Raw genomic sequence first — 20,566 nt, forward strand, 5'->3', positions numbered from 1 at the left:
GGGAAGTCCCAAAGAAACTTTTATATTAAAATTATGAAGAAATTAGGATATTCACAAGCTATATGAGCATTTTCCAATTCTGGTAAACTTTAAATGAAGAAGAGTAGGGACCTCCCTGATGGTCCAGTGGTTAAGACTCCATGCTTCCACTGTAGGGGGCACAATTTTGATCCCTGGTCAGGGAACTAAGATCCCACATGCTGTGCGGCACAGCCAAAAAAAAAAAGTAACTCTCATTGGTGCTAAATTTCTTTTGGTGCTAAATTGCTTTTGTAACTTCTCTGGCCTTTATTCATTCATTTGACAAATAAATATTGAGAATGCCATGAAGAGCCAGGCCCTGTTCTAGGTGCCGGTGATTCAGGAGTGAATAAAACAAAGTCCCTGCCCTCATAGAGTTTACACTGAGTGGACGGCAGCCACCAACACCGACAGTAAACAAATAGTGCCTGAGTGGTGGTCCTCTTCCTTTTCCAGGGTCGTCAAGAGAGGCTTGGAGGCCGTAACTCTCTTACCCTGTGTTCCTAGGAGAGTGAGGGGTGGAGTGGATCAACACCTGGTGTTCGGTGGCTTTCCCTTTCTGGAACTTCAGTGCTCTCTACCTCATTCTCATTATTCTCGTTATGCTTCTCAGTATTATGCTCATGAGCATAAAATTTTGCACTCCTGTAGTCCTGCTAGATTAGGTCCTTTGTTTTCATGAAGATTGTAGCCTAAGATTTTCTCAGTGTGCCCTGTCACAAATAGTACTGGACTATATCCTGAGAATTACAGTACATCAGGAAATAAATAGTAAGTGGAAAGTAACAAAGGTGTGCAGCAGGGGTGTTGGGCATTTGCTAGACTCACTCTCAGAACTTGTCTTGTAGCCATCAGCGTCCAATGTATTGACTTATCAAAATTGAAAATTGCCTCATGCCACGGACCTTTGGGATTACTTAGGAGTACGTGGAGTCACATATTAAATGCGAAGTGCCAAGGGCTATATGCCTTATGTATATCTAGAGGCTGAAAGTAAAGCTTCATCATGGGCATCAGCACAGCATCTGAGGTAGGTGGGAAAGGAGCAAAGTGAGGGAGAGAGGATAACCCTCAAGTTTGGAGACACAGGATAAAGAATCAAGTAAGTGAACAGAATAATATGGACAGCTTTGAATTGACTAAGTACTGCTCTCAAAATATAGAGAATGGGATTCTGCATCTTTTTTTTTTTAACATCTTTATTGGGGTATAATTGCTTTACAATGGTGTGTTAGTTTCTGCATTATAACAAAGTGAATCAGTTATACATATGGGATTCTACATCTTTTAAAAGAGCTTGTAAAGTAGCAGTAGACTTGAGCCTAATCTCTGAAAGGAAGGAAAGAGACCAAACTGTGGAAATTTCATCTTTTTGTCTTTCATTAAAATAATGAATGTAATATTGAGGGCTCAAAAGAATGTAAGATCTAGTTTTTGAAGCTAGGGTGCTCTGGCTGAAACCCTCACCTTAAATACCATCTTCAGCTAAAGACAAAAGAGGGTAGGATGTTGGAAGTAGTGGTTTGGGACTTCAGAGTGGAGGGATGAAATTTACATGGAGATGAGAAAGTAAATGTTTGGTAAACAAATGTTTGCTTGACCATGCAAAGATAGTGAGACGCAGAGTAGACTCTGATCTCTCCCTTACCACACCTAGCCCATATTCTTTGAAGGTGTCTTTGGTGATAGCTCTATTCCTGGAACCAGACCCATTATCTAAATTCTTTAGGTAGCTAAGGGGATGGTAAAAATAAAGACTTCTGAGTCTTCTTTTTCTTAAAAACAATCATTCTAAATTAATTCTTATGCCAAAGACATGTATTTTGGGGTGGCAAACATTGCTCCCTTGCAGAGTTAATATCCAAAATATTTAAGGAACTCGTACAACTCAATAGGAACAAACAAACCAATTAAAAAATGAGCAAAAGACTTGAATAGACATTTCTCCAAAGAAGACATACAGATGACCAACAGGTACATGGAAAGATGCTCAACTTTGCTAATCATCAGGGAAATGCAAATTACAATTACAATGAGATATTACCTCACACCTGTGAGAATTTCTATTAGCAGAAAGATGATAGATGATGAGTGTTCGCAAGGATGTAGAAAAAAGGGAATCCTTGGACAATGTTGTGAGAATGTAAATTGGTGCAGCCTCTTTGGAAAACAGTATGGAGCTTCCTCAGAAAATTAATAGAACTATCGTATGATCCATCAATCCCACTTCTGAGTATTTATCCAGAGGAAGGGAAGTTAGGATTGTTGTCAAACCCAAGTTCATGTGCCCCACGCACAGTGAGGCCAAACAAACTGAAAAGTTGGAGTTTGGAGCAGAGAAAGGTTTATTGATCGAAAAGGGTGCTGAAAAGATGGGGAGACAAAGGTTTGTCTCAGATCCATCTTACCAGCTGGCCAGGGCATAACGTTTTTAAAGGCAACATTTGGGATGAGGGTTGCAGGGGACTTGACTTTTTTCTGATTGGTTAGTGGTGAGGTAACCGGGTGGTGTTTCAGGAATCTTAATCATCAGCCTTCTTGTTCCAACCAGTCTGGGGTCCCCGTGCTTGTGTCCAGCCTGTAGTCACCATTCTCCACCTGGGTGGGGGGGCGGGGTCTTAGTTCCTACAGAACAGCTCAAAGATATGTGTCAGATTGTTTTGTATATGCCTCGAGGAGGAATTCAGACTCTGTTTTATCACTGAGCTCTTGTTTCTCAACTGCTTTTCCTTTGTTTCTGCATTCCCTCACTTCCCTAATTAACAACTGCTTGAATCTCTTCTTTGGAACTCAGGGAAGGCCTAGGAGACAAAGCCTTTTTCTACAAACAAGAAACTGGGGACAAGGAAAGCCTTTTGTACCCAGGAGGACCCCTCATGGTCCTACTCTATTTCAGAATCTTGAAGAGATATCTGCATTGTTATGTTAGTTTCAGCATTATTAACAGTGGCCAAGAGGTAGAGGTAACTTAAGCATCCATGTGTCCATGGATGAATGGATGAAGAATATGTGATATATATATAAAGACCCTGTGTCTGTATACACACATAGAGGCACAATGGATGATAATTCAGCCTTAAAAATGAAGGAAATCCTGTCATTCATGACAACATGGATGACATTATGCTAAGTGAAATAGACTAGATGCAGAAAGACCAATACTGCACCATCCCACTTATATGTGGACTCTGAAATAGTCAAATTCAGAGAAACAGAATAGAATGATTGTTACCAGGGCCTGGAGAGAGGGGAAGTTGGGGAGATATGGTTCAGAAGTACAAAGTTTCAGTTATGCAAGATGAATAAATTCTGGAGATCTAATGTATAACAATGTGACTATAGTTAACAATATTGTATACTTGAAATTTTCTGAGAGGGTAGATAAGTGTTCTCATCACACAAAAAAAGAGGTTAACTATGTGAGGTGTTGGATGTGTCAGTTAGCTTGAGTGTGGTTATTATTTCACATTGTATATCAAATCGTCAAGTTGTACACTTTAAATGTATACATTTTAAATTGTCAGTTATACCTCAGTAAAGCTGGGGAGGAAAAGATTGAATTATTTGTGTGTGTGTGTGTGTGTGTGTGTGTGCGCGCGTGGCCAAATTCCTACATAATTCCTACTGAGAATCTAAAGAGAAAATAGCTGACTGTCTCCCAGTTTAGAGGTAGATACTACAGGAAAGTTCTTAAAATTAGCTGGAATACATATATGATTTCTACTTTCTTAGTAAATTAAACAATTTCCCCTTAGTGTATTTTTCTGTAGAATTATTACCTTAATGAGAGAATGTTAAATTGACTTATAGACATAAGCGACAAGTAGTATCTATCTCATATGGAACGATTTAGTTTTTAGATTAGCTCAGTAATATTAGCATTGGTTACAGTTTTAATTAGTTAAACGCTAATTATCACATAGTTTCACCTTTAATTGCCCCTGATTTTGCACTATGAAATAACAGTAATTGTTGAGTAATTTAAGATGAACCTATTTTTAAGCTTGGCCAAATGAGAAATTTCCTCATTCTTCGTATATTAACATCAGTTGGATTACCGTTGAGTAGGTCTTGAAGTTAACTTGGTACGTTTTGCTTGTTCTAAGGTAAGTAATGGGATTCTTTGATTGCAAGCAGTCGCAACCAACTCTTAAAGCACAAATGGAATTCATTAGATTGATATCAATAACTCATGGAATGGATAAGATACTGGGAAAGTAGGCCTGGAGAGAGGTAGGCTGAGCTACTTCAGAGGGTTGGGAAGTAGGAACATCAGGAATCTCTCTTTGCTGGTACATTTTGGTCAGGACCTCACTGCTAGAACAAATAAACTGCTTCGTCTGTTTATCACTCTAAATGGACTCAGGTCAAGATTCAAAATTCAGGGATGGGGTTTTCAACCTAACTTAATTCACTTGCCTGCCCCCTAGTGTACTGGAGTGGTGAGAGAAAAGGCCTGCCTTACACAGCATCCTCCAGGAGGCTTTACTTTTCATAATAGCAAGGCAAGTGCCAGGATTTACTGTGTCCACATTCCTCACAAACAGTGGAACACAGATGTGGCATGGATGGAAACTAGGCCTATTCAATACGCTGAGATGTCTTATCTCCTGTTTCAGAGGACCAGGCAGCTTCCCATAGAAAAAGGCAGTACCTTAATTCGTCATAGGGCAAAAATTCTCCACAGGCAAATAGTGTGTAAGAACTCTTGTGAAACTTCAGTTCCTTTTTCCATTTTATATGCTGTAAGACTTTTCGCTTTCCAGAAAGAATATATTCTGAAGTGGAAAATCGTTCATTTACTTATCATTGAGTTCTACCAATGGCGTTTCCTCAGATGCACATTTGCCTTTCTTCCGTTCTGCTCTGAATATTTCCTGTAGGCCAGTTATGACATTGGAATTGAGTTCTCCAGTGACATTCACTGGGAACCCTAAAGAGGGAATATGTGAAAGAGAGAAATCTAGTAAGAGAACCCAAAATAATGGTAGTTTATTACAATAGATTCTCTGGCCAGTAATCCCCATTTCTGCTTTATACTATTTTTCTGTCAATCTTAGAAGATTTCCAATCACTCTTTACTGTTTTCATAAAAACCGATGTTAAATTACCTTAAAAGCCTTTTAAATTTATTTCATTCCTTTTCTAGTGAAATGAAATCGTTGGACCTAGCCTGAAGGAATACCTTGACGGGAGACATTCTCACTGATTTCTGCCTATTTCACTTCTAGTATTCCATTGTAAGAGAGAATCTAGTGTTGACATCAGATAATGTTTCTTTATGGACATAGTGGAGCAAATATTTATAAATGCACACAGATATTCTATAAAATAAGAAATATTTGTATGGAGCTTGCTAGAGACATTAAAAAAATGGGATTATTCCATTAGAATCATGGTTAATAGCCAGAGGTGTTGTGCGGCTGATTTTCTCCAGTGTAGGAGTGTCTTGCTAGCGCACCACTGACCCTCTGCCACCCACAACAAGACTATGGTCTCTGAAAGTTAGTGGCAGGTACGTTTTACTTCCTGCTTCTGAGCTGGTGGGTCAGGACCTTGGAACGCTAAAGTCATGGACTCCTGTTTGAGAATGCAGGTTGCCTAGGTGGTATTTTAAGGCATTTTAGAGGTAGAATAAGAGCTTTCCAACAAGAATTATGCTTTTAAACGAACTACCAGTTCAAATGTTGAATTAGTCTTGTGACAGTTGGTTTGTGAAATTGAAATCTTGTGAGAAAGCTAGTTCTTTTGCAACTTGTTACTGACAAGTAACAGCTCTACAAAAATGGAAGTACACCATGAGTTGTTATAATGGCTTCGTTCTGTGGTTGAAATATTTCCAGTAGATTATATTGTTCAATGTAATTGTCACTGATATAATTATGTTCATGAAGATTTATTAGTAGTCACTTTTATCAAAAACAATTACAGGAACCTCATGGATTTTTTATTTTATATTTTTCTGTATTAGTTTTATTTTTATTCATTTTAATTGTTTTTGTTTGTTTACTGAGTTAAATTACTTCAACAGATTGTGAATTTTGAAGCTAGAGAATCATACACGTGGACTCTTTACTCTCTTTTATATTTTAACTGGCGTCTGATCACCTGTAACTCTAAGATATCACCATTGTTTTTTAGTTAAGATGTAAAATGCATCTTGAGTCCCTTAGTCCTTTAGTAATATCTCTGGGGAAAAGATAGGAAGTCTGAATTTCACAGTTAGTGATTTATTGTAGCAGTAGAGAAAGAATGAAAAACACATATTGCAGGAGACAAAACAGTCATAGCCCTAACTAGCCTTCCTGTAGTTCTGGTCACGTTCTGTTAACATACCATTTTAAAAAGGTGAATTTGGGGGCCTAAGTTGATACCATTAGGTTCCTATGCCAATGCAGAACAGTGAAGACAAAAGCACTCACCATCTTAATATTCACAGGACTGTGCTAAAGAATAATGATTTAAGATCAAGACAAGAGTTAACTGCCCACCTCACCAACCAGTGGCCTTCCCCAGGAGCTCTGGATGTCAATGCTGTTGCCTTGGATACGTTGCTTTACCGAAAACACAATAAACAGTGGTATGAGTAAGTGTGATACTTTTTTTTTTCCAACTAATTACGAACTTAGTTGTACCAAACACATGGCTCTCCACTTTGGTTTCTCATTCTTCTCTCTGAATTCGTTACTAGCTTAGAGCAAAAGTAGGATTTAAGACTATTGTGGATTAGTAAGGTTAGATTAAGGCAGTGAATGTGGTAATGTTATGAAGCCAAGGCACCCTGGAGAAGTAAAAAAAATTTGAGAAATCCACCAGCTACCTACTTCTCCTCTAGTTAATCTTCAGGCAGTCCTTCAGTGAAATCTGTGAGCCTGTATTTTATGAGCCATCTATTTTTTTTTTTTTTTTTTTTGCGTCACGCGGGCCTCTCACTCTTGTGGCCTCTCCCGTTGTGGAGCACAGGCTCCGGACGCGCAGGCTCAGTGGCCATGGCTCATGGGCCCAGCCGCTACGCAACATGTGGGATCTTCCCGGACCGGGGCACGAACCCGTGTCCCCTGCATTGGCAGACGGACTGTCAACCACTGCGCCACCAAGGAAGCCCGAGCCATCTATTTTTTAATTGTAGCTTTGGTGTTTGTGTTAGGACTAATTTTCATGCTTGTTATAAAACATAAAATTCCATCTCATGAAAGGGTAGAAAGAAATTTACTTGTTCTTGATGGGTCTGGAAGACTTTTGTTCATTTTCAGTAAATCTAATATTGGGGGGATATTGAAGATATAATCACTCCACCTATAGGCCACAAGATCCTTCTCCTGTTTCTTTGTCCCAATGTTCAGGACTATTTCGTTTCTTCATTGTTTCCCAGTGTTGAGAGAGCAGCAAAATTTTAGGATCTCTTTCTTTAGGTAGTCTCATTTTGGAATGTGTAAATTGTATTACCTTCTTTTGGCTTTTAGCCATTTCCCGTCATGGTAATTTTTTTTTCAATATCTTTATTTTCCTATATGTCTTCAGTTAATTTTCTGATTATTTTCCCTGCTCTCCCTGCAACTCCTTCTGTTCTTTCCCTTCCCTTCCTCCCTTTCTTCTTTTGTCCCTCCTTCCTCTCCTTCCCTCTCTTCTCTTCTCCCTCTTTTTCTCTCTCTGTTTTTCTCTCCGCTTTTCTTTTAGAGCCCTTGCTTTAAATTTCACTGGTAGAGCAACACACTTCTTTCCCTGCTTCATAGGGTGCCTTTCACTAGGTAATTAGTAGCCAGACTGTTTCTACAAGGAATGTTTTAGCATACACATAATTTCTGCCTGCTTTGCTCTGTGATTTTTTTCATTTGTCAGAGGTAGAACTCAAATTTTACCTTTCGTTGTTTAAAAAAAATTGCTAGAGGCTTTAATGTTTGTTTCACTGATTGTTAGAGATACCTAGGGAAACATGAGCCAGTTATTTACAGAAGGAATCAGTGGAACTCTCTGCAGCATCTCCTGCACCGCACTTAGTATGATTCAAGGTGTTGACTGGACCTTTCATGGATTGGAACTGGATTCCCCTTACATCCTTAAGAAAGTCATAAATAACTGGAATATATCTTATTATCCTAGTATATAGTTTTATCTTTCTGTGACATTTTGAATGAATGGAAGAATGAATATTAGTTATTTGTATTTCTGATTTATAATTGAAAAACTGAACTTATAGCAATACTTGGTAGACCTATCTATGTATAACATAAGATACTCCAGCTTTTTTAACTGCAAAAATAATATTATATCGTGACAAGTTAAAAGACTAATAACTATATCTTTTTATTGCAATACCTACCTGGTCACTTTAGACAGTGAGAGGTAAAATATTTTAGCCAAAAGACATGTATGTACCACTGCCTGCCCCCATAGAGCTACCTATTGAGGAACCAATAAGGACATCTAAGTGGAAGATTTATTTCCAGATTACCTTTGCATGCAGTAATAGTGACTTTTTTACAGAATATTGTAGCAGCAACAAAAGTTATTGCAGTCTCAGAAAAGAATGCAGTGAAACTGCCTGTTTGTTTAGAATGGATCTACATTTTATACCTCTTGACTCAGTTACTCCATTAGTTTAAGAAGGGGCACCCTTTCCTTCCCAGCATCATCCTTTAATCTAACCTGCCCTCGGATGTTGGTATTGCTTTTCTGTGGCCCTATCGCCAAATTGATATCCCTGAACAAAAAGTATGCACGAGGGGCTAGTTCTGAGATCCCTGGACCTACAGTTTAAAGTCAGGACTTAAAAGTATCTCTGCTGCTTCCTCGCTGTGTAACACTAAGCATCACTTCCTCTCTCTCTCTTTTTTTAAAATATATTTATTTATTTGTGACTGCGTTGGGTCTTCATTGCTGCACCCAGGCTTTCTATGGTTGCGGCAAGCGGGGGCTACTCTTCGTTGCGGTGTGCAGGCTTCTCATTGCGGTGGCTTCTCTTGTTGCGGGGCACAGGCTCTAGGTGCGCGGACTTCAGTAGTTGTGGCACGTGGGCTCCATAGTTGTGGCTTGCAGGCTCTAGAGCGCAGGCTCAGTAGTTGTGGCTTGCGGGCTTAGCTGCTCACAGCGTGTGGGATCTTCCTGGACTCGAACCTGGACTCCAGGGCTCAAACCCGTATCCTCTGCATTGGCAGGCAATTCTTAACCACTGTGCCACCAGGGAAGTCTCACTTCCTCGTCTTCCCTTCTGTTTCTGCACATGTAATATTGGAGGGTAATGCCTATTTAAACAGAATTGTAAGAGTCATATGAGGTAATAAATTGCCTGAAACCTAATCATTTCCTGGTAAATCTTTATTTATTTATAGCCTATATAATCTTTTTTGGTTTATACTCTCACATAACCTTGTATCTTTCATGTTTCATAACCTTGTATCTTTCTTTCATCTTTCACTCACCCAACATCCCAAGCTCTACTTTCTTAGAGAGCTTGTAAAACCCTATATAAAATTAAAATGACCAGCAAATCCCCAATTTTTCAAAATACGTAATACCAACTTTTTCATGTAAAAATGGAGACTTCGGATTTTCAGAACAGAGTAGTGCTGTATAAATCATGTTTGAAACAAATCATAGCTTTTCATCAGGATCCAGTTTTTGCTCTCTTCAAATTTATAATATAAGCCAGAGCTCTCGAACTGACTTGGTAACTAATTCCTCTTCATTTGACCAATATCTTAAATAAGTCCAACACATGTTTCTGAGAGACTGCACATTATGGAGGAGGTAGCCAAAGCCTCTTTAGTAAGGAATACTAGCTCTCTTGATAATATGGAGAAAGAAACTGGCCCTATAATGAGTCATTATAATTTTCTGCTAAGAGTATGGGATGTCTATAGTTATTTCTCTGGAGGCTCTGGAAATTTATTCGCCCAGTTGGCTTTGAGAAGAAAGGGAGTGCACTGTTTGACTTAATGAATTTCATGAATTTGTTGACATTTCTTTTTTTTTGTTGTTGTTGACATTTCTTAAAATGAGCCAGATAACTTGGCTATGGTCACCTGGTCATGGAAGGATCCCTTTCACAATAGATCTTAAATTTATTTCCATTTAATATACTGTTTCTAAAACTTTAAAAATATCATTTCCAGTTTATTTCTTTATGATTTAGACCTGGCAAGATTAGTTATGATGGATTTTACTATATCTTTTCCTTTATTTCAAACATAGGAATATCATGTTTGATATGATAGCGTTATAGGCTCACTGTAAAAGCTCAACAATAAATAAATATGTAAAGCACACTCCCAAACACACATAGAGCAATTGATTCTTTTTTGTCTCCAATAAGTTCTGTTTTAATATGTATCTTTTTATGTAAAGTCTAGGTCACATGAGCTTGTTAGATATTTGTTATATAATCTTGTTAGATTATCCGTTACATAGCCTTGTTAGATTATTGCCTAACCCATCATTCCCATCCCAAAAGATGAGATTCATTGTCACTTTTTTGCGGTACGCGGGCCTCTCACTGTTGTGGCCTCTCCCGTTGCGGAGCACAGGCTCCGGACGCGCAGGCTCAGCGGCCATGGCTCACGGGCCCAGCCGCTCCGTGGCATGTGGGATCTTCCCGGACCGGGGCACGAATCCGTGTCCCCTGCATCGGCAGGCGGACTCTCAACCACTGCGCCACCAGCGAAGCCCTACTTAAACTTATTTTAGTCTTCTAAATTTATCATTGTCTTCCAGTTTGGCTGTTATTCACAAAATTATTAAGAATTGTGAGCCTTTATGTGCCTTTTATGATCTATCGTTTAGGCCTACTTAATGACTCCGATGCATCAGATATAATAACTTCAGGTGTATTAGAGGTTCTCCTTCCCTTGTGTGTCTTTCCAGTCTTTTTAGAGTAGGACTCCCTAAAGCACTGAGGCTGTAGAAATCTCTTTAAATAAGTTTTGCATTGACCTGACTCACATGTATCCTTTCAAGCTCCCTTGCATCCTTCCATTTTGTAGCAAATTGAGACTATAGATGTTCTGCTCCAACAAATGCTTAGTTTGTTCCTTTAACATACTTCTATGAAAATCAAACCAAGAATAAAAAGAATGGTATATTTCTGTTTCCACACACAGTCATGTGCCTCTGTGTGTACAGTGCACATTATTTGTTTCTATTTTGTACATGTGGATAGTTTCTTCTTCTATCTCTCTGTTGCCCAATGACTACCAGATAATGTGAATTATCATTGACATCAGTATGTCTACTGGCCGAGTAAGTAATGTAGATTATCCGTATCATTGCGTCTGCATTGATATGAAGTATAAAACTGTAGAAAATTTTACTTATAATTGAATTCAGCCCTGTTGCTCAGTTTCCTTTTAATTTACCTTTGGTACCCAGTTCTATGTATATAAGCCTAAACTTGAATGATTTTATTTTTTTGGCTACAACGCGCAGCTTGTGGGACCTTAGTTCCCTGACCAGGGATCAAACCCATGCCCCCTGCAGTGGAAGCGCAGAGTCTTAACTGCTGGACGAAGGCCTGAATTTGAGTGGTTTTAAAATGCTTATATAGTAAGATATTGAATGCAGTGGATTTTATCCCAAGTGCTCATGACAATTCCTACAAGTTTAATTTAAATTATATTTAACAATGTAATGGCATAGATTAAACTGCAAACTTTTATATAGTCATAATGCATGACTCTTACTATCTTGGGTACTTATTTTGATTAAACTCTTGCCGTTTAAAAAATTATACTCTGTGACAAACAGAGACATAGATGTAGAGAACAAACGTATGGACACCAAGGCGGGTAAGGGGGCTGGTGGTGGTGGTGGGATGAACAGGGAGATTGGGATTGACATGTATACACTAATATGTATAAAATAGATAACTAATAAGAACCTGCTGTATAAAAAAATAAATAAAATAAAATTTTAAAAAAATGTATAACCCCCACCAACACATTAAAAAAAAAAGAAATTATACCCTGAGAAATAGGAACAGACCGTTAACTGGTTTCACGTATCTGGTGGGTTACACTTAAATCTTTCAGTGTGTTTTTAGTGAGTCTAGAATTCTAAGATAGGACTTAGTGATGACCTTTTAAAGACAGAACTCCCATAGACAGATAGTTTGCTCCATGACAACAAAACGTTTATCAGATGGAGCTGCCGGTCGCATTGGAAATATGGTAAAAAATGAGGAAACCAAAGCCATTCTTTGTCATTACTGAAAGCAGCTGAACTAGGTTCCTACCAGGTGGTGGGAAATAGTTTCATGCAAGGAAGATATTGTATGGTACTATTCTTAATATCTTATGAATAATGTGCTTAGTTTTGGCTTGGAATTTTTATTTTTGCTTCAGAACATCATTGTCTACCAAATTTTATTTTTATATTCATTGACATTTGGTTAAGTAAATAAAGCCAATAAACTCAGAGTTTATTCACTGAAGGGTAGAAAGGTCCCTAAATCACTTTGGGCTTAGAAGTGTGGTATTCTAAAAGGTACTTCAGTAGGTCACACAGAAAGCTCATTTTGTGTTGGCATTATCATAGGATGCTTTCACATGCTTTCCTCCCTTGAGAGTCTGTAAAAGTGTGCTGTCAAGTTCTCAGTCCTTACTCGCCAGAGTCTTTTTTGCTTCTGGGTATTTTGTTGTTTGTAAATACTTCTATGCATAATTTTTTAAATTTAATAATATTAACAAGTTTCCTGTAGTGAAATATCAGTGTCAGAAACTCATCTTAAGCCCTTCATTTTTATTTTTATTTATTTTATTTTATTTATTTTTTTTTTTAAAACATCTTTATTGGGGTATAATAGTTTTACAATGGTGTGTTAGTTTCTGCTTTATAACAAAGTGTTATACATATACATATGTTCCCATATGTCTTCCCTCTTGTGTCTCCCTCCCTCCCACTCTCCCTATCCCACCCCTCCAGGCTGTCACAAAGCACCGAGCTAATATCCCTGTGCCATGCGGCTGCTTCCTACTAGCTATCTACCTTACTACGTTTGTTAGTGTGTATATGACCATGACTCTCTCTGGCCCTGTCAAAGCTCACCCTTCCCCCTCCCCATATCCTCAAGTCTGTTCTCCAGTAGGTCTGCGTCTTTATTCCTGTCTTACCTCTAGGTTCTTCATGACATTTTTTTTTTCTCAAATTCCATATATATGTGTTAGCATATGGTATTTGTCTTTTTCTTTCTGACTTACTTCACTCTGTATGACAGACTCTAGGTCTATCCATCTCATTACAAATAGCTCAATTTCGTTTCTTTTTAAGGCTGAGTAATATTCCATTGTATATATGTGCCACATCTTCTTTATCCATTCATCCGATGATGGGCACTTAGGTTGTTTCCATCTCCGGGCTATTGTAAATAGAGCTGCAATGAACATTTTGGTACATGACTCTTTTTGAATTTTGGTTTTCTCAGGGTATGTGCCCGGTAGTGGGATTGCTGGGTCATATGGTAGTTCTATTTGTAGTTTTTTAAGGAACCTCCATACTGTTCTCCATAGTGGCTGAACCAATTCACATTCCCACCAGCAGTGCAAGAGTGTTCCCTTTTCTCCACACCCTCTCCAGCATTTATTGTTTCTAGATTTTTTGATGATGGCCATTCTGACTGGTGTGAGATGATATCTCATTGTAGTTTTGATTTGCATTTCTCTAATGATTAATGATGTTGAGCATTCTTTCATGTGTTTGTTGGCATTCTGTATATCTTCTTTGGAGAAATGTCTATTTAGGTCTTCTGCCCATTTTTGGATTGGGTTGTTTGTTTTTTTGTTATTGAGCTGCATGAGCTGCTTGTAAATTTTGGAGATTAATCCTTTGTCAGTTGCTTCATTTGCAAATATTTTCTCCCATTCTGAGGGTTGTCTTTTGGTCTTGTTTATGGTTTCCTTTGCTGTGCAAAAGCTTTGAAGTTTCATTAGGTCCCATTTGTTTATTTTTTTTTATTTCCCTTACTCTAGGAGGTGGGTCAGAAAGGATCTTGCTGTGATTTATGTCATAGAGTGTTCTGCCTATGTTTTCCTCTAAGAGTTTGATAGTTTCTGGGCTTACATTTAGGTCTTTAATCCATTTTGAGCTTATTTTTGTGTATGGTGTTAGGGAGTGATCTAATCTCTTACTTTTACATGTACCTGTCCAGTTTTCCCAGCACCATTTATTGAAGAGGCTGTCCTTTCTCCACTGTACTTTCCTGCCACCTTTATCAAAGATAAGGTGTCCATATGTGCGTGGGTTTATCTCTGGGCTTTCTATCCTGTTCCATTGATCTATCTCTCTGTTTTTGTGCCAGTACCATACTGTCTTGATTACTGTAGCTTTGTAGTATAGTCTGAAGTCAGGGAGCCTGATTCCTCCAGCTCCTTTTTTGGTTCTCAAGAGCGCTTTGGCTATTCGGGGTCTTTTGTGTTTCCATACAAATTGTGAAATTTTTTGTTCTAATTCTGTGAAAAATGCCAGTGGTAGTTTGATAGGGATTGCATTGAATCTATAGATTGCTTTGGGTAGTAGAGTCATTTTCACAATGTTGATTCTTCCCATCCAAGAACATGGTATATCTCTCCATCTATTTGTATCATCTTTAATTTCTTTCATCAGTGTCTTATAATTTTCTGCATACAGGTCTTTTGTCTCCTTAGGTAGGTTTATTCCTAGATATTTTATTCTTTTTGTTGCGATGGTAAATGAGAGTGATTTCTTGATTTCACTTTCAGATTTTTCATCATTAGTATATAGGAATGCCAGAGATTTCTGTGCATTAGTTTTGTATCCTGCTACTTTACCAAATTCATTGATTAGCTCTAGTAGTTTTCTGGTAGCAACTTTAGGATTCTCTATGTATAGTATCATGTCATCTGCAAACAGTGACAGCTTTACTTCTTCTTTTCCGATTTCGATTCCTTTTATTTCCTTTTCTTCTCTGATTGCTGTGGCTAAAACTTCCAAAAGTATGTTGAATAAGAGTGGTGAGAGTGGGCAACCTTGTCTTGTTCCTGATCTTAGTGGAAATGCTTTCAGTTTTTCACCATTGAGGATGATGTTTGCTGTGGGCTTGTCATATATGGCCTTTATTATGTTGAGGAAAGTTCCCTCTATGCCTACTTTCTGGAGGGTTTTTATCATAAATGGGTGTTGAATTTTGTCGAAAGCTTTCTCTGCATCTATTGAGATGATCATATGGTTTTTCTCCTTCAATTTGTTAATATGGTTTATCACATTGATAGATTTGCGTATATTGAAGAATCCTTGCATTCCTGGAATAAACCCCACTTGATCATGGTGTATGATCCTTTTAATGTGTTGTTGGATTCTGTTTGCTAGTATTTTGTTGAGGATTTTTGCATCTATGTTCATCAGTGATATTGGCCTGTAGTTTTCTTTCTTTGTGACATCCTTGTCTGGTTTTGGTATCAAGGTGATGGTGGCCTCGTAGAAGGAATTTGGGAGTGTTCCTGCCTCTGCTATATTTTGGAAGAGTTTGAGAAGAATAGGTGTTAGCTCTTCTCTAAACGTTTGATAGAATTCACCTGTGAAGCCATCTGGTCTTGGGCTTTTGTTTGTTGGAAGATTTTTAATCACAGTTTCAATTTCAGTGCTTGTGATTGGTCTGTTCATATTTTCTATTTCTTCCTGATTCAGTCTTGGCAGGTTGTGCATTTCTAAGAATTTGTCTATTTCTTCCAGATTGTCCATTTTATTGGCATAGAGTTGCTTGTAGTAATCTCTCATGATTTTTTTTATTTCTGCAGTGTCAGTCGTTACTTCTCCTTTTTCATTTCTAATTCTATTGATTTGAGTCTTCTCCGTTTTTTTCTTGATGAGTCTGGCTAGTGGTTTATCTATTTTGTTTATCTTCTCAAAGAACCAGCTTTTAGTTTTATTGATCTTTGCTATCGTTTCCTTCATTTCTTTTTCATTTATTTCTGATCTGATTTTTATGATTTCTTTCCTTCTGCTAGCTTTGGGGTTTTTTTGTTCTTCTTTCTCTAATTGCTTGAGGTGCAAGGTTAGGTTGTTTATTCGAGATGTTTCCTGCTTCTTAAGGTGGGCTTGTATTGCTATAAACTTCCCCCTTTGAACTGCTTTTGCTGCATCCCATAGGTTTTGGGTCGTTGTGTCTCCATTGTCATTTGTTTCTAGGTATTTTTTGATTTCCTCTTTGATTTCTTCAGTGATCACTTCATTATTAAGTAGTGTATTGTTTAGCGTCCATGTGTTTGTATATTTTACAGATCTTTTCCTGTAATTGATATCTAGTCTCATGGCGTTCTGGTCAGAAAAGATACTTGATACAATTTCAATTTTCTTAAATTTACCAAGGCTTGATTTGTGACCCAAGATATGATCTATCCTGGAGAATGTTCCATGAGCACTTGAGAAAAATGTGTATTCTGTTGTTTTTGGATGGAGCGTCCTATAAATATCAATTAAGTCCATCTTGTTTAATGTATCATTTAAAGCTTGTGTTTCCTTATTTATTTTCATTTTGGATGATCTGTCCATGGGTGAAAGTGGGGTGTTAAAGTCCCCTACTATGAATGTGTTACTGTCGATCTCCCCTTTTATGGCTGTTAGTATTTGCCTTATGTATTGAGGTGCTCCTATGTTGGGTGCATAAATATTTACAATTGTTATACCTTCTTCTTGGATTGATCACTTGATCATTATGTAATGTCCTTCTTTGTCTCTTTTAATAGTCCTTATTTTAAAGTCTATTTTGTCTGATATGAGAATTGCTACTCCAGCTTTCTTTTGGTTTCCATTTACATGGAATATCTTTTTCCATCCCCTTACTTTCAGTCTGTATGTGTCTCTAGGTCTGAAGTGGGTCTCTTGTAGACAGCATATATAAGGGTCTTGTTTTTGTATCCATTCAGCCAATCTGTGTCTTTTGGTGGGAGCATTTAGGCCATTTACATTTAAGGTAATTATCGATATGTATGTTCCTATTTCCATTTTCTATATTGTTTTGGGTTCATTATTATAGGTCTTTTCCTTCTCTTGTGTTTCTTGTCTAGAGAAGTTCCTTTAGCATTTGTTGTAAAGCTGGTTTGGTGGTGCTGAACTCTCTCAGCTTTTGCTTATCTGTAAAGGTTTTAATTTCTCCATCAAATCTGAATGAGATCCTTGCTGGGTAGAGTAGTCTTGGTTGCAGGTTTTTCTCCTTCATCACTTTCAGTATGTCCTGCCACTCCCTTCTGGCTTGTAGGGTTTCTGCTGAGAGATCAGCTGTTAACCTTATGGGGATTCCCTTGTGTGTTATTTTTCCCTTGCTGCTTTTAATATGCTTTCTTTGTATTTAATTTTTGACAGTTTGATTAATATGTGTCTTGGCATATTTCTCCTTGGATTTATCCTGTATGGGACTCTCTGTGCTTCCTGGACTTGATTAACTATTTCCTTTCCCATATTAGGGAAGTTTTCAACTATAATCTCTTCAAATATTTTCTCAGTCCCTTTCTTTTCCTCTTCTTCTTCTGGAACCCCTATAATTCGAATGTTGGTGCGTTTAATGTTGTCCCAGAGGTCTCTGAGACTGTCCTCAGTTCTTTTCATTCTTTTTTCTTTATTCTGCTCTGCAGTAGTTATTTCCACTATTTTATCTTCCAGGTCACTTATCCGTTCTTCTGCCTCAGTTATTCTGCTATTAATCCCATCTAGAGTACTTTTAATTTCATTTATTGCGTTGTTCATCGTTGCTTGTTTCATCTTTATTTCTTCTAGGTCCTTGTTAACTGATTCTTGCATTTTGTCCATTCTGTTTCCAAGATTTCGGATCATCCTTACTATCATTATTCTGAATTCTTTTTCAGGTAGACTGCCTATTTCCTCTTCATTTGTTAGGTCTGGTGCATTTTTATCTTGCTCCTTCATCTGCTGTGTGTTTTTCTGTCTTCTCATTTTGCTTATATTACTGTGTTTGGGGTCTCCTTTTTGCTGGCTGCAGGTTCGTAGTTCCCGTTGTTTTTGATGTCTGTCTCCAGCGGCTAAGGTTGTTTCAGTGGGTGGTGTAGGCTTCCTGGTGGAGGGGACTAGTGCCTGTGTTGTGGTGGATGGCTGGATCTTGTCTCTCTAGTGGGCAGGTTCACGTCTGGTGGTGTGTTTTGGGGTGTCTGTGGCCTTATTATGATTTTAGGCAGCCTCTCTGCTAATGGGTGGGGTTGTGTTCCTGTTTTGCTAGTTGTTTGGCATAGGTTATCCAGCCCTGTGGCTTGCTGGTCGTTGAGTGAAGCTGGGTGCTGGTGTTAAGATGGAGGTCTCTGGGAGATTTCCGCCGTTTAATATTATGTGGAGCTGGGAGGTCTCTTGTTGACCAGTGTCCTGAAGTTGGCTCTCCTACCTCAGAGGCAGAGCCCCAACTCCTGGCTGGAGCACCAAGAGCCTTTCATCCACACGGCTCAGAATAAAAGAAGCCCTTCATTTTAAAAAGCAAGTCCTCTACCTATTAGGCACAGAAAAATAATTTGGAAAAGAAACTTATTTATAACTTCCTTTATTAAATTCCTCTGTTCCTGATTTCTGCTATAGCTAAAGAAATAAGATTTTACTAGCAGTCAAGTGAAATTTTCAGTGATATGATTAAATACAGTATAATTTACATGGTCTATCTCAGCAAACAAGGCTATTCTTTAAGAAGGGTTTCTAATAAAATAGGAAGACATCTTTTCTTCTTACACTAGAGAGGAGATAGCATAGTAGTTAAGGGGATAGAATTAGAACTAGGCTACCAAGTTCAAATCTCATCTCTTGTGCCCCAGTTTCTTCTGCTGTAAAGTGGGGATAATAATAATTCCAACCTCTTCTGGTAGTCGTGAGGATTAAATAAGTTAATGTATATAATATATGTAGAACAGTGCCTAGCATTTGGTAAGCGCTATATAAATATCGGGTATCATTTTTTTGTTACATGTTGTATAGCTTATATATGTGTCATCTATTATAATTATCAGAAGTTTCCTACAGTAGACTTTCCTGCTACTTAAAATTATAATTAAGAACTCTTATACTCTCAACATTTAAAAAATCATGTTATAAAGTGAGAATGCTGCTCGCATTGTAGGCTGGGAAGGCTATTCCATCACCTCATCCTTCACCTCATTTCTTAGAGGAGAAAACAGATGCCTGCTGTATATATCCCCCTTAATACACATACACCTGATAAATTTGTAAGTCTACTCTTATGTGTATGAACAGACCATAGCTATGTAATAGATATATGTTTCCTATAACATTATCATAGACTATATAACATTTCTAGGAAATTAGATAGGGTTTGGTTACCTTGGGAAATAAATATTGAACCTGAAAAACATATTCCCTTTCCTGGATCATTTATATTTAGAAATAAAAATGAATTTTGTTCACGTACTTGAAACGTCAGTAACACCAAAGCTGCATATATCTCTTGAGTTGGTTTTATGTTGACAAAACAAATATGAGGAAGGTTTAAACATTTGCACATAAACATTCATTAACATTTAAACATAAATATTTATTAACTTTCCATTTATAGCTGAATTTTTTCATCTATTATAATTTATTTCTAGTGAATTTGTTTACTAGAAAATGAGCTCACAGTTATAAATAGATGATGGAAGGAGGTTAATTATCTTGATGGTGTATTAACACAAGCAGGTATTTTACTACCCAACATTTTTTAAACTTCTGAGTTACAGGAATTGAGAACAGTAATTTGTTATTATTTTTATGTAATAACCATCTGTAACGGTATCAAGGCACTGTGCTTAGGAGATACACAATCATCACTAAGTTATGTCAGTTTTGTTTCTTTATTAGGAGAGATGTAAGATTTTCTGCACCTTTGACAATAATGACCAGAGGTCCCTATTTCTTAGCTAACTTGATCATCAAAAATTGGTGCAAGGAATTAAATTTGTTTGACAAGTTGGTTGTCTTTTCCTTTTTTAGTGGATTAAATAGACCTCCAGAGAGGGTGGAGGGAAAAGGATAACGGAGATTCTATTGCCGCCATGATAAAGACAGTTTAGGGGGGAAATTGGGGAGAAATTAACCAGAAACTCAATAAGTTGGAGAAAACCATTAAAGAATATCTCTAGAAATTCTTTATTGTGAGAAGAAGGTAAAGTAGTATTTCACCCTTGTTTTACAGAAAAAGTTGTCAAAGTCTTGACCAGTTATCAGCTGAAGTTAGCCTTTCTCAGACTTCACTGGATCCAGGTCAGTCACAAGGAGATGGAAAACAGGACACATTAAATTTAATCAGTGGAGGTAAGAAACAAAAATCTATCTGAAAATTGCTTTTTCCTGAACGATGCATATTTTGGTTGCAGAGGATTGCTAAAGAATAATAGTGACATTTCTGTGAAGCATGCTAGGAATTAAGCTGCCGTTATGATTAAAAATAGTCTGCTCTTGTTTTTTTCTCATGTGTTTGTAGCTAACCTTCTCAATAGATATTCTGTAATTGTGACCTTTATTTCCTCATTTCCTGTATTCTTTTTTACCCACTCCAGTTTGGCTTTTGTGTCTCTACCACTTATTAAAATGACTTTTATCAAGGCGATTAACC

At 37.7% G+C, this 20,566-nt stretch overlaps 1 protein-coding gene across 7 annotated transcripts in view; it reads left to right on the top strand.

The window, feature by feature from the left end:
* RUNDC3B (RUN domain containing 3B) overlaps window positions 1–20,566 on the top strand; it is a 154,642-nt gene that overhangs the window by 116,547 nt on the left and 17,529 nt on the right. For 3 of the 7 annotated variants that reach the window (XM_065884466.1, XM_065884463.1, XM_065884467.1), the window contains 2 exons: window positions 6,461–6,607; window positions 20,147–20,265. In XM_065884466.1, the coding sequence (XP_065740538.1) occupies window positions 6,461–6,607; window positions 20,147–20,265 (266 nt within the window). The remainder of the gene's footprint in view (window positions 1–6,460; window positions 6,608–20,146; window positions 20,266–20,566) is intronic. The other 4 variants (XM_065884464.1, XM_065884468.1, XM_065884469.1 and 1 more) reach the window with 2 other exon arrangements.

The sequence above is a fragment of the Phocoena phocoena genome, chromosome 9, assembly GCF_963924675.1.
Source record: "Phocoena phocoena chromosome 9, mPhoPho1.1, whole genome shotgun sequence".
In the NCBI taxonomy this organism is placed as follows: domain Eukaryota; kingdom Metazoa; phylum Chordata; class Mammalia; order Artiodactyla; family Phocoenidae; genus Phocoena; species Phocoena phocoena.